Source organism: Ovis aries, chromosome 1 (genome assembly GCF_016772045.2).
Source record: "Ovis aries strain OAR_USU_Benz2616 breed Rambouillet chromosome 1, ARS-UI_Ramb_v3.0, whole genome shotgun sequence".
Classification (NCBI taxonomy): domain Eukaryota; kingdom Metazoa; phylum Chordata; class Mammalia; order Artiodactyla; family Bovidae; genus Ovis; species Ovis aries.
Window position 1 is genome coordinate 69416017 of NC_056054.1, and position 15512 is coordinate 69431528.

The following is a 15512-nucleotide window of genomic DNA, read 5'->3' on the forward strand; positions in this document are numbered from 1 at the left end:
CCTCCAATGCGGGAGACCTGGGTTCGATCCCTGGGTCGGGAAGATCCCCTGGAGAAGGAAATGGCAACCCACTCCAGTATTCTTGCCTGGAGAATCCCATGGACGGAGGAGCCTGGTAGGCTACAGTCCACGGGGTCGTAAAGGGTCAGACACGACTGAGCGACTTCACCTTCACCTTCACCATACCCATTTGAATGCAGAGTTCCAGAGAATAGCAAGGAGAGATAAGAAAGCCTTCCTCAGTGATCATTGTAAATAAATAGAGGAAAACAATAGGATGAGAAAGACTAGAGATCTCTTCAAGAAAATTAGAGATACCAAGGGAGCATTTCATACAAAGATGGGCACAATGATGCACAACCCAACCGAAGCAGAAGATATTAAGGAAAGGTAGCAAGAATACACAGAAGAACTACGCAAAAAAGACCTTCATGGCTCAGACAACCACAGTGGTGTGATCACTCACCTAGAGCCAGACATCCTGGAATGCGAAGTCAAGTGGGCCTTAGGAAGCATCACTACGAACAAAGCTAGTAGAAATGATGGAATTCCAGTTGAGCTATTTCAAATCCTAAAAGATGATGCTGTGAAAGTGCTGCACTCAATATGCCAGCAAATTTGGAAACTCAGCACAGGACCGGAAAAGGTCGATTTTCATCCTAATCCCAAAGAAAGGCAATGCCAAAGAATGTTCAGACCCCACACAATTGCACACATCTCACATGCTAGCAAAGGAATGCTCAAAATTCCCCAAGCCAGGCTTCAACAGCCCATAAACTGTGAACTTCCAGATGTTCAAGCTGGATTTAGAAAAGGCAGAGGAACCAGAGATCAAATTGTGAACATCTGTTGGATCACTGAAAAAGCAAGAGAGTTTCAGAAAAACATCTGTTTCTGCTTTATTGACTATGCCAAAGCCTTTGACTATGTGGATCACAAAAAACTGGAAAATTCTTCAAGAGATGGGAATATCAGACTACCTGACCTGCCTCCTGAATCTGTATGCAGGTCAAGAAGCAACAGTTAGAACTTGACATGGAACTACAGACTGGTTCCAAATCAGGAAAGGAGTACATCAAGGCTGTATATTGTCACCCTGCTTATTTAACTTCTATGCAGAGTTAAAATGCAAAATGCTGTGCTGGAAATAAAACACAAGCTGGAATCAAGATTGCTGGGAGAAATATCAATAACCTCAGATATGCAGATGACACCACCCTTATGGCAGAAAGTGAAGAAGACCTAAAGAGCCTCTTGATGAAAGTGAAAGAGGAGAGTGAAAAAGCTGGCCTAAAATTCAGCATTCAAAAAACTAAGATCATGGCATCTGGTCCCATCAGTTCATGGCAAATAGATGGGGAAATAATGGAATCAGTGACAGACTTTATTTTGGGGGGCTGCAGATATGACAGAAGCCATGAAATTAAAAGACGCTTGCTCCTGGGAAGAAAAGCTAAGACCAACCTAGACAGCATATTAAAAAGCAGAGACATTACTTTGCCAACAGAGGTCTGTCTGGTCAAAGCGATGGTTTTTCCCGTAGTCATGTATGGATGTGAGAGTTGGACTATAAAGAAAGCTGAGCACCAAAGAATTGATGCTTTTGAACTGTGGTTTTGGAGAAGACTCTTGAGAGTCTCTTGGACTGCAAGGAGATCAAACCAGTCCATCCTGAAGGAAATCAGTCCTGAATATTCATTGGAAGGACTGATGCTGAAGCTCTAATACTTTGACCACCTGATGCAAAAGAACTGACTCATTGGAAAAGACCCTTATGCTGGGAAGGACTGAAGGCTGAGGAGAAGGGTACAACAAAGAATGAGATGGTTGGATGCCATCGCCAACTCAGTGGACTTGTGTTTGAGCAAGCTCCAGGAATTGATGATGGACAGGGAAGCCCTACGTGCTGTAGTCCATGGGGTCACAAAGAGTTGGACGCCAACTGAGCAACTGAACTGAATTAAACTGACTGAGGTTTAATATGAAGAGCAATGAGTTTTTCAATACTTGTGTCTACATTTTATTTATTTATTGTTTTAGTTCATTACTTCTTTAAAAAGTATATGTACTTTTTAAAATATGTTCATATAATCATGATCTAATTAAATTCTGTCATTTTGCCTGAGGTCAGTGTAGGATCTCCCATTGCACATGTACTTATATTTCTACTTTAGGAAGCAGACTAGACCCTATGGTTGTGTTGCAGTGTGATGTGCTAGGAATTATTATACTACATTTAGTCTAGAAGATATTTATGCTAAAAGAAATTAGAATAAAAACTGTACATTCTGGCAGCTAAAAGAACTCAAATGCTATAAAAACTAAAGGTTATCAGTGATACTTAATTTTAAAAGAATAAATACTTTTGTATTACATATATTTATTCTGTAGTTTAGGTATATAAATCAGATCATTTTTATGAACCAAATACTTTTAGCCTTATAAGTTGATAAAGAGTAAATGTAGTGTTTTCTATCAATTTTAGCCTGTTTCCAGAAGGTTGGCATCTATATTAGAATGCCTGATTATTGCTCATTCAGTTGGAGTGGAAAGTCTTTTTGCTGACTGCATGAAGTAAGTGATCTGAAGTAGTACTGATACTATTGATTTAGGGATTTTGTTCTTCCATTCTCCTAAGTTTCTGGGAAATTTTAGACTTGGCCTATTTTCTTCAGCACAATGTAAATAGCTTAATGCTCTACTAGTTACAACAATTAAGAAGAAGTATTGACTTAGATATTACTCAAGATGCTTGGGATCGACTTTTTTAGCTGAACCATGGTTACTTACGTTAAAATCCATGCACATAACCCAAAGTGGGTTTAAAATATGTGTTTACAGAAAAGGAAACATACTTAAGTCCATTACAGCACTCACAAAATTAACTGTTAGGGTTAGTTAAAACATACATATTTAAAATTTATATCATTGAAAACCAAAATGTTATTGAATATATTACAATGAAAATTATTTTCATTTCTTTAACTTGAGATTCTTTGATTTTCAATAGGTGGATTGTAAAGCACTTTGCAAGGTTTTGGTCTGAGAGAAGCTTTGCAAATGTACCTCCTGAGATTCAGAAAAGTTGTTTTAATATGTTGATTCATTCTTTAGTAAGTATAACCTGAATACTTTGTGTTTGTCATCAAAAAGTTTACTCAATTTTATGTAAGTACTTTCTCAGTGTTTTAAATACAAAAGTAAAATTGTGTTACAAAAGCAAGATGGAAGAGCCAATTCCAGATAACCCAGAACCAATTCTCAGAACCTGTCTTTAAGACTGTTCCTCCATACCAAATGGAGGATTCGATCAGAGAAGCATAATTACTAGAAAGTATATGTTTGTTGATGAACAAAAGGGGCAAGGGGCATTGGCTCGGCAATATGGACCTCCACTTACTAGGGTAGTGTAGGGTACAACACTGAAGCAGCGGCACCATTCTCCAAGAGGTGGCAGATTAATTACATTGGATCACTTTTCTTCATCATGGAAAAGGCAGTGAGTGCCTTGTTCTTAGCGTAATGGACATTTTCTCTGGATATGGATTTGCCTTCCTTACTCACATTGTTTCTAGTAAAACTGCCGTCCATGGACTTATTGCCTTTTTCACCACCATGCTATTCTACACAGCATCATTTCTGACTAAAAAACTCACTTCACAGCAAATGAAGTGCAGCAGTGGGCTCATGGTTACCAGTTTCACCTGCCCTACCGTTGCCCTGTCACCCTGAGGCAGCTGGCTTGAGAACATGGAAGAATGGCCTTTTGAAGACTTGGTTACAGTGCAGCTAGGTGGCAGAGCCTTGTAGGATTGGGGCAGTGTCCTCCAGGAGGTTATATATGCTCTAAATCAGTTTTTGATTTATTGTGCTATTTCTTGACATAACTAGGATTCACAGTCCAGAAGTCAGGGTGTGGAAGTGAAAGTGGCTTCACATATAATTACTCCTAGTGATCCACTACCAAAATTTTTGCTTCCTGTCTCTGAAACTTTAGGATCTGCTGGTCTAGAGGTCTTAGTTCCAAAGAGATGAATGCTTCTACCTGAGGACGCACATGATACCACTGAAGTGGAAGTTGGGACTGCCTCCTTATGGCCACTTTGTAAATCAACAGATAGAGAAGAGGAATTATTGTTAGATGGGGCCTATTAGGGAAGAATTGGGTTGATGCTATATAATGTGGGTAAGGAAGAGTACATCCGGAATGCAGTACTCCCCTGTCCTGTGATTAAATCAATTAAAAACCCCAATTTAAATAGCACTTCAGGAATAAAAGTTTGGGCCACCTTACCAGATAAAAGAGCTATAAATAGCATAGGTACTTGTTGAGGGCAAAGGAAGCATGGAATGGTTGTGGGAAAAGGTAGTTACAAATATTCAGTATGACCACGTGACCAGGTTCAGAAATGAGCATTGTAGTAGTTGTGATATGAACATATTCACCCCCCCTGCTCTCTTTTGGCTGTGCTGGGTCTTCATTGCTACATGTGGGCTTCCTCTAGTTGTGAGTGGGCTGCTCTTTAGTGGGGGCGCATGGGCTTCTTATTGCAATGGCTTCTCTTGTTACAGAGCCCAGGCTCTAAGTTCTTGGGCTCAGTGGTTGCTGCTCATGGGCTCTAGGGCACAGGCGCAGTAGTTGTGGCACACAGGCTTAATTGCTGCGAGGTATGTGGAATCTTCCCAGACCAGGGATTAAATTCATGTCCCCTGCATTGGCAGGAGGATTTCTAACCACCAGGGAAATTGTCATTTCCCCTTTTTATATAAATGTTTTTGTATATATTAACCAAGTATTTTTGTTTTCTCCCACTGTCTCATTCCCCTACCATTTAATATAAGACATGTTAATAATAGTTAATTTTATATATCTTGGTATCTCAGGATACCAAGGGGGAGTTTGGATCAGTTTGAAGAACGTGAACATCACCCAAAGACAAAACAGGAGACTTTATATCCTATTTTAGGGAAAGGGTTAGCATATTTGTTGTATAGTTGTATTTGTCAGGCTTTAGCACGACTTTTTGTCTCCGTTTAGGAGTTAACTATGATTTAAAGAAATTGTATGGGTGCCTAGTTAACAAGGGATGGACTGTGGTGTCTCTGCAGTATGTCAGCTTGGTTAGAATGAACTGTGCTGCCCAGAATTTCCTTCTTTGCACTGCTTCACTTTGCTCCCTATCCTCTTTGCTTTCTCTTACCCCTGGGCCAGGGACATGTTTAGTTCTGTGATGAAGGGTCCTAGCATCTCCTGAAGGACACTCATTGCATCCAGGTTGGAGGCAGTGAGACCTGAAATGAGCCCATCCATGTGGGTTATAGCTTGTGCTCTTGGGTGTCAGCTTGTCCTTATCCCTCCATCATCCCTTCTCAACTGCTTTCCCTGTGGACTTCAAACTACATCATCATACACAAAGATTGCTCAGCCAGCTCCCATAATAGCATATAGTCAAATCCCTTTAATAATACTTCATTTATATATATACCTCCTAGTGTTTCTGTTTCTCTGTTGAACCATGAACAGTATGTCATACTGGGTTACATAGAAGATGATATCTAAATCTAACTAGAGAAATAGGTTTAGGCCATCAGCTGGTGAGATACCACTGTAAAAAATAAATCTAAATCTGTTTTATGAAGGACTTTATAGTTTTGTTACTTAATGTTTTGCATCATTTTGTATAATTGTTCTGCAGTTTGTGGGTCTTCTGCTCAGCAGCTCTGTGGTGGGGTTAATGGCACCCTCCTCCAAGAGGGCTTTTGCCACATGCTGTATGATCCAGGTCTGCTGCACCCAGAGCCCCTGTCCCTGCGGCAGGCCAGTGCTGACCCGTACCACCACAGAAGACATCCAGGCACTCAAAGGCAGGTCTGGCTCAGTCTCTGTGGGGTCTCTGGGTCCTGGTACGCACAAGGTTTTGTTTGAGCCCTCCGAGCATCTCTGGTGGGTACGGGGTTTGATTCTAACACAATTTCACCCCTCCTACCATCTTGTTGGGGCTTCTACTTTGCCCTTGGATGTGCAGTATCTTCTTTTGGTGGGATCCAACATTCTCCTGTCGATGATTGTTCAGCAGCGAGGTGTAATTTTGGAGTTCTCGCAGAAGATAGGTGCATGTCCTCCTACTCCACCATGTTGTTTTTTAAAGAACAAGAACTATTTTTGAGCTATTTCAAATCCTAAAAGATGATGCTGTGAAAGTGCTGCACTCAATATGCCAGCAAATTTAGAAAACTCAGCAGTGGCCACAGGACTGGAAAAGGTCAGTTTTCATTCTAATCCCAAAGAAAGGCAATGCCAAAGAATGTTCAGACTACTGCACAGTTGCACTCATCTCACATGCTAGCAAAGTAAAGCTCAAAATTCTCCAAGCCAGGCTTCAACAGTCCATGATCTGTGAACTTCCTGATGTTCAGGCTGGATTTAGAAAAGGCAGAGGAACCAGAGATCAAATTGCCAACATTCTTTGGATCATTGAAAAAGCAAGAGAGTTCCAGAGAAACATCTACTTCTGCTTTATTTGACTATGCCAAAGCCTTTGACTGTGTGGGTCACAACAAACTGTGGAAAATTCTGAAAGAGATGGGAATACCAGACCACCTGACCTGCCTCCTGAGAAACCTGTATGCAGGTCAAGAAGCAACTGGACACGAAAGCACAGACTGGTTCCAAATCGGGAAAGGAGTATATCAAGGCTGTATATTGTCACCCTGCTTATTTAACTTCTATGCAGAGTTAAAATGCAAAATGCTGTGCTGGAAATAAAACACAAGCTGGAATCAAGATTGCCTGGAGAAATATCAATAACTTCAGATATGCAGATGATACCACCCTTATGGCAGAAAGTGAAGAAGAACTAAAGAGCCTCTTGATGAAACTGAAAGAGGAGAGTGAAAAATCTAGCTTACAGCTCAACATTCAGAAACCTAAGGTCATGGCATCTGGTCCCATCACTTCATGGCAAATAGACGGTGAAACAATGGAAACAGTGACAGACTTTATTTGGGGGCTCCAAAATCACTGCAGATGGTGACTGTAGCCATGAAATTTAAAGACGCTTGCTCCTTGGAAGAAAAGCTATGACCTAGCTAGACAGAATATTAAAAAGCAGAGATATTACTTTGCCAAAAAAGGTCCATCTAGTCAAAGCTATGGTTTTTCCAGTAGTCATGTATGGATGTGAGAGTTGGACTGTAAAGAAAGCTGAGCACCGAAGAATTGATGCTTTTGAACTGTGGTGTTGGAGAAGACTCTTGAGCGTCCCTTGGACTGCAAGGAGTTCCAACCAGTCCATCCTGAAGGAAATCAGTCCTGAATATTCATTGGAAGGACTGATGCTGAAGCTGAAGCTCCAATACTTTGACCACCTGATGCAAAGAACTGACTCACTGGAAGAGACTCTGATGCTGCGAAAGATTGAAGACAGGAGAAGGGGACAACAGAGGATGAGATGGTTGGATGGCATCACCAACTCAATGGACATGAGTTGGTCATGGACAGGGAAGCCTGTCATGCTGCAGTCCATGGGGCTGCAGAGTGTGACACAACTGAGCGACTGAATTGAACGGACTGATTTTGCATTAGTTTCTTTAGTCATTGAATAGTTAATCTCTATTCATGAAGGCAAATAAATGGCCCAGTTGTAATTCAGTTCAATAGAAGTGAAAATGTCATTTATTACTATTGCAACTATTATTATTATTTAGTGGATTTTTAAAGGACCTCTATGGTTCAAAGTATACTTTTATTTTTTGAAATTATATATAACATAGATACTATTACCTCCACTTTATATATGAAAAAACGAATCAGAAAGGTTAGTGCTTTATTCACATTCACAGTGTCAGTAAATGACAAAGCCAGGTATTAAAACCAATTGCTGCCATTCTAAAGGTAATATAATAGATGTTCAACATGGGCAAAGAAGCGCTTTTTGGAAGTGTGGACCCTGACTTCAAGGAACTCACAAATCTCTGGAAGAATAGGCACTTAAATAACAATGCAAAGTACAAGTTAGACTATGATGAATATGAACATTAAGTTCCATGTGAGTCTTATTTACCTTTGTAGCTCCAGCCTTAGGGCAGTGCCTAGCACACTGTAGGTACTTGGTACATGAAGTGAAGTGAAGTCGCTCAGTCGTGTCCGACTCTTTGTGACCCCATGGGGTGTAGCCTATCAGGCTCCTCTGTCCATGGGATTTTCCAGGCAAAAGTGCTGGAGTGGATTGCCATTTCCTTCTCCAGGGGACCTTCCCGACCCAGGAATCGAACCCAGGTCTCCCGCATTGCAGGCAGACCCTTTACTGTCTGAGCCACGAGGGAAGCCCTCATGGTATACATACCAATATATACTTGGTATATATTGATAGGTAAATAAATGAATAAGTGTAATTTATAATTCAGGTATATACATGGAATCACAGAAGTAAAAAACAATTGATTCTGATTAGAAGGATAGAAGTAACATGAGATGAACCTAAAGATAGAGGACAATTTCAAAATTAAAAAGTATGTTAGGGCATTCCTGACAGAATATTAAAATGTGACCAGGGCCCTGGAGACCAAGCAGTGCCAATATTCTGTTGTAACTGAAATAATGAGAGATGAGTCTGGGGAGAGGCTGAGGCCAGATTGGGAGGGATCTTAACTGACTGTCTCAAGAAGTTGTTTTTTTTTTTAAGCAAGTGGTAAGTATATTTGAAGAATAAGCTCTTCATACTATGTTTCTCCCTCTCCTACAATATTTTATTTTGGTTTTATAGCTCTGATCAGTTTCTTGTAAGCTTTGTAAATCCTTGATTTTTCCTTTTAAGACATATAAAAATGAGCATCAGAACAACCAGACATTCCATATGATTAAAAGCCTTTTGACATCACGGTGATTACAATGAAAATGTAAACTTTTGTCTTTCTTTGTGGATATTCAAACCTTAACATAATCTTCATATGTTATTATATAGATAAAATATATTTTCTTATTTTAATAAAATAGAATATTTTTAATTTTTCAAATTAAAATTTATAATATGTTATCCAAAAAAATGAAAGGTTGACTGAGCGGTTTTCTTTTCTTTGGCTCTAATGCAGTTCAATGGCAGGGACATTACTGTATCAGGTAATATGCCAAACACTGTCCTATACCAATGGAAGTAAGAAAGTGCTGCATTGAAAAAAAAAAAGAAAGAAAGTGCTGCATTGGACTATTTATGGAGAATTTTTTTTAAATTTTAATATGAAGGACTTCTTCTTGGTCACTATATTGCAGTTCAGTAAGAAATGCCTGCTCCCTCCTACCAAGTACAAACTGTTGCTTTGGGAAGGAAGAGACAGCAGGGTAGAGAAGTGAGTAGAAGGAGAAAGGTGTTAGTTAGGGCTTCTGACTACTTGAGCTATTTCAAAGCATAATTAAATTTTCTGTTTCAGATGTTTTATTTAAGCCTTTTTTAAAAAAAGCAAATCATGAATCATTCTTAAATATAGAAAAATTGAAATAAAAATAGTTACTGGGGTAAAACTGAAGGTGTGTGTATGTGTGTGTGTAAATATATATTTATATATAAAGGCTATTTAATTGACACAGTATCAAAATAATTAAATAGTATGAGTCATAGTGTTTATTCAGTATATGATGTTAGGATAACAACCAGGAAGTTTGTGCAAAAAAGCTGGATCTATATATCACGTCCTGGTATGCCAGTATACATTCCAAATGGATCAAAGATGTGAAAGTAAAGAAAATGAGGCCATTAAAATACTACAGTAAGCCCTGGAAGAATTAGTTATAACCTCATCAGGGCAGTGAGGATACAAAATTTAGAAGTCATAAAGTAATTTAGTTCCATAAAAATACAAAATTTCTATATATTAAAAATTATCATCAGTTCAGTCGCTCAGTCATGTCCGACTCTTTGTGACCCCATGGACTGCAGCTCCCCAGGCCTCCCTATCCATCACCAACTCCCTGAGTTTACCCAAACTCATGTCCATTGAGTCAGTGATGCCATCCAACCGTCTCATCCTCTACAAAATCAAAGGGCAAAAGACAGTTTATATCATACTCTTACTCTAATTTTTCTTTTACAGAGAGTTCCTACTAGTTGGTTTTTTAAAAATAGCTAAATATAGGATAAGATTAGGTAGTTCACAAAGCAAACACAGATGCTTCTTATTTGATGAACAGTCCTCAACTTCATTTAAGAGAAATGGACATTAAAATTACAGTGTCTCAACTGCCCTGATAGTCCAATGGCTGTGACTCCATGCTCCCAATGCAGGGGACCCAGGTTCAGTCGCTGGTCAGGGAACTAGATCCCACATGCTGCAACTAAGACCCAGTGCAACCAAATAAATACATTTAAAAAAAAAAACTACAGTGTCAGTACATTTTAGTAGGGAGCAAAAAAGAGGAAGTTTGTACTATTTTAACAAGGATGTAGGAAAGAAGTACTCCATTCCTGGAAAGGGAATATATTGGCACAACTTTTCGCTGTATTTTTCAAACTTTTTTGACAGACCCAGAGCAAGTTCTTTTTATATTATAACCCAGTACACTCACACATGTAGAACTGAAACAAGTTTCAAAAATGAATACATACCATATTAAATATGTTCTGATATTTTATATTTTTCTCCTTTCTTTCTTGTTTTCTAATGATGATTGTAAGCCACTAAATATATTTCTCTAGGTTGCTAGGGGAGAAAACTACAGTTTGGAAAACAGCACTCCGTTGAATCTGTGCTAGCAATGTTTTATATCCTTCTGGTGCCCCACCTCACGTCCTCTTGACCCATGTGTGTACTTCAGCCATCGCTGCAGCATGCAGCTGCACGCGGGTGTAACCTGACAACACTTTCCGCAGCCACATCACACATACTTCTCACTTTCTGTTCTGAGGCTTCACTGCTGCTCCACCCCGGGTACCCACAGTTACGCAAACCTGGAAGTGAAAGGGAGTATCCCAGGGCACAAACCTTGACCAACAGGAGACGGGAACCAGTAATTCAGTATATCCCTGATCTAGCCCTTTAGGTGAATAATTCAAATTGTATGCTCTGTAGCTCTTCAGGGGATACCCAGCAAGGCTGATCCCCTGGTGCCTGCAACAACAATTGCTATATATCATTGCTTCTCAAGCTTTATCTACAGACACTTCAGGATCAGGAATTCCTTGACGGTCCAGTGGTTAGGACTCCATGCTTCCATTGCAAGGGGCACGGGGTTCAATCTCTGGTTGGGGAGCTGAGATCCTGCATGCAGCATGGCACGGCCAAAAAAAAACCCACTTCAGAGTATTGATCAAATGTAGATTCTTAATCAGTAAGTCAGGGGTGGAGCCTGAGATTCTACATTTCTAAAAAACTTCAGGTGATGGGTATTGTGGATCACACTTTTGTTAGCAACGAGCTAGGAAGCATATCCTTCCATTGACTTTCTCTCCTTCCCTATTTCACTCTCTTGGAATCACTGGCATCCAAGCCTATTCCTTAGGCTCAGTTATTAGGCAGTTCCTAGATAAGACTTGTATTGATCCAGCATATTAATTTTATCCCATAGATATACTCACATTCATGTGAAATGATGTTATCTACATGGTTCTTCATTACAACGTTGCAATAGCAAAAACTGGAAACAACATAAATATCTACAAGTAGAGGACTGGTTGTATCTTATATCCATATTAGGGACTGTTCTGTAGATGTTGAAATAATAATCAGGCTCTTTATATTTTGTTATATGATAACAAAAACATTCAAGGTGTACGCTCAGTATAAAAGCAAAGTACAGAGTACTGTGCATATTAATGCCTCCATTTGAGCAAAATGAGGGGGAAATTACCTTTTTTATTTGTTATACATAAGATAACTCTGAAAAATACAGAAAATAAATAATATTGATTGGAACAAGGAAAAATAGGTGGCTCGGGACAGGAAGGAGTGGGAGACTTCTTACTGATGCCTTTTATATACTGTTGAAATTTGAACCATGTGGTAACTATTGAATTTAAAATTTTATGTTTGGTCTAGAAGTATATTACATTTCCTTCCTTCTTTGAACCTCAAGCTACTCTTAACATTTAATGTTATTATATATTCAGATCAGTATGGAATAAGATGACATACCATCTGTTATCATTTATGCCCATATTTTAGTTTTCCAATAAATTTCAAGCTAAATTATGACAACTATACATCTATATTTTTTAAAAAGATTACTGTCAGAGCACATAATGTTATGAATACAGTAAGCACTTCATAGATACCTGCCAAGTTTATTTGATTAGCTATATTTGTCTCTAATACTAGAACAGTCCCTATAGCAGAACAAATTTGGTTTATTGCGTAAAACTCTTAGTAACTGCACAATTACTCAGGAAGTCATCAGAGGAGGAAAGGATAACAGTAAATTATAATAAATATGTAATTTTTTTAAAGACTTTAATTATAGCGTATTATAATTTTTTTATACTCAGATAAATAAAACGGGAAGTATATGTTTTGAAACAATTCTTAGTAAATGGGTGAAATTTTTAAAGTTTTGATGTTCAAAGCTTAAACTTAATTTAGCTTAAGAATTCACTTACAGACTCTAAGTCTCTGATGTGCTTAGAAATCAATAAACATTTGAGTGTCTGCTATGACCCTGTTCTGTACTAGGCCCTGTGGATATAATGATGAGCCAAAACAAACATGTTTTCACATTCAATAGACATACAATCTGGTGAGAGAGATGAGTACTAATCAAATAGGTATTTCATCACTGAAAAATTACAAATAATGTAAATGCTTTAAAGAGAAGGGACAGATTCTCTGATGACATGTAGAAAAGGAATCTGGTGTAGGTGTAGAGATCAGGGAAAATTTCCAGGTTTTCTAGTTATTTATTGCTGTGTAGCAAATCACCCCAAAACTAAGTGGCTTTAAACTATTGATAAAATTTATTCTCCTCTTGAGAAACCTATTATTCAGGTCAGGAAGCAACAGTTAGACCTGGACATGGAACAACAGACTGGTTCCAAATAGGAAAAGGAGTACGTCAAGGCTGAGTATTGTCACCCTGCTTATTTAAATTATATGCAGAGTACATCATGAGAAATGCTGGGCTGGAGGAAGCACAAGCTGGAATCAAGATTGCCAGGGGAAATAATCAATAACCTCAGATACAAAGAAGACATCACCCTTATGACAGAAAGTGAAGAGGAATTTAAAAACCTCTTGGTGAAAGTGAAAGAGGAGAGTAAAAAAGTTGGCTTAAAGCTCAACATTCAGAAAATTAAGATCATGGCATCTGGTCCCATTACTTCATGGCAAATAGATGGGGAAACAGTGGAAACAGTGTCTGACTTTATTTTTTAGGGCTCCAAAATCTCTGCACGTGGTAATTGCAGCCATGAAATTAAAAGACGCTTACTCCTTGGAAGGAAAGTTATGACCAACCTAGAAAACATATTAAAAAACAGAGACATTACTTTGTCAACAAAGGTCCGTCTGGTCAAGGGTATCGTTTTTCCAGTGGTCATGTATGGATGGGAGAGTTGGACTATAAAGAAAGCTGAACACCAAAGAATTGATGCTTTTGAACTGTGGTATTGGGGAAGACTATTGAGAGTCCCTTGGACTGCAAGGAGATCTAACCAGTCCATCCTAAAGGAGATCAGTCCTGGGTGTTCATTGGAAGGACTGATGTTGAAGCTGAGACTCCAATACTTTGGCCACCTGATGCGAAGAGCTGACTCATTTGAAAAGACCCTAATGCTGGGAAAGATTGAGGGCAAGGAGGAGAAGGGGACGACAGAGGATGAGATGGTTGGATGGCATCACCGACTCAATGGACATGAGTTTGGGTGAACTCCGGGGGTTGGTGATGGACAGGGAGGCCTGGCGTGCTGTGGTTCATGGGGTCACAAAGAGTTGGACACGACTGAGCGACTGAACTGAACTAAACTGAATTCTCTGTGAGTCAACTGGATGATTGTTTTGCGTATCTTGCCTGAGCTCAGTCCTGATGCTGCTTTCAGCTGATGGTCAAGTTGAGGCTGGGCCTCCTGCACCCTTGGCCTTTCTTACCAGGCTTCTTTTTGGCTTTGTGGTCCCAGAACCAAGAGGGTAAAGATACAGACTACAAGGGTATTTGAGGTCTAGGCTCTGAAACTTGTGCAATATCTTTGTGCCAGCAAGTGAACTAGCTAGTTTAGAATCAAGGGATGAGGAGTCAAGTCTACCTCTTGAAGAACTGAGCTACAAAGAATTTGTGGCTATGTTTTTCACTCTACTACAATTGATCAGATAACTATTTATTCAGTAAATAGGTATGTCCTAAGGATTGTTTAAGAATTAAAAATGAAACATGAATAAAATATAATAATTTATAAGTTGCCATTTTTCCTTTTCCTTGGAGCACATGGTATTTGTGAATTGTCATTCCATTTTTTTCTGAGAGACAAATATTCATAATATTCTTTCCTATGGTGTAAAAATGAATCATTATTAAATAAATAAAATATAAGAAGAAGAGTCTTCCCTAATTAGAGAGGAAGAAGCAAGTCACGGGTTTAGAAGTAATTTTTACCCTTTCTAAATTTGTAATAAAGAACATGTATTTTATAGTCAGAAAAGAAATAATACTGTGTCAGTGTATCTCCATGCAGCTATGAATATCTGTAAGCACAGAAGTTAATTCAGTAGTGAAAAATCTCCGGGAGGTCAGGCTTTTCTTTGTAGTTATTTTGTAACTGTGCTCTCATGTTTCTTTTAACTATGCTTTAAAGGTGATTCGTTTCCAGCTCAAAGTTTGCCCTTTTAGGATAATTTTGAGTGAATAAATAAATATGTAAAGCTAATGATAAAGATATTAGCTATCTGGAATTTGGGTTTTTTGAAAGAAGCATCACAAGAAAATGAAAGTGTTTAATTTGCTTGAAAAGTTTTTGTTATGAGCAGTAATCTAACTTTTCCCCCCAATATTTTCAAAATTATAAGAATGATAAGAATGCTGCTTTTCTTCTGATGGAAAGTGACAGGCTAATCGTCAGTTTACCCCGAGTGAAGTGGACAGAGTCAGCATTGATCATGGCATCTCAGCTCCAAGAAGAATGTATTGCATTTATTATAGAAAATTTCTCCAAGATCATTCAAAGTGAAAATTTTGCTCTTCTCTTACAGGTACTATGTCTAAAATTATATCCTATATTTAGTCCCATCTTTGTGTTTTGATTATAATTATGTAAGAGTTTTCAAATGCAGGTTCCCTTTGATTAAATTAGTATGACTTAAGTAAATTCCATACCAGATGGCATGTTTGCCTAGGATTTAGGGCAGTGATGGACAGGATTTTTGGCTCATACATAAGATGATGAAGGGAGGAGGGGACAGGTTGGAGTGCCCTGGCAAGGACCAATGCAATTATAGCCAACTCCAGTCCTCAATCAGCTAAGCCGTACTGAAGTCATAAAGATGTTTTGAGCGGTAATACAATTATGGTCCATGAAAAATTCTCTGTCTTACTGGGACCC

The 15512-nt window shown here is 38.8% G+C and overlaps 1 protein-coding gene across 3 annotated transcripts in view; it reads left to right on the plus strand.

Annotated features, from left to right (window-relative positions):
- Nucleotides 1–15512, plus strand: part of BTBD8 (BTB domain containing 8) — a 95664-nt gene that overhangs the window by 61651 nt on the left and 18501 nt on the right. For all 3 annotated transcript variants that reach the window (XM_012176065.4, XM_004002191.5, XM_060411616.1), the window contains 3 exons: nucleotides 2486–2574; nucleotides 3011–3113; nucleotides 14980–15162. In XM_012176065.4, the coding sequence (XP_012031455.3) occupies nucleotides 2486–2574; nucleotides 3011–3113; nucleotides 14980–15162 (375 nt within the window). The remainder of the gene's footprint in view (nucleotides 1–2485; nucleotides 2575–3010; nucleotides 3114–14979; nucleotides 15163–15512) is intronic.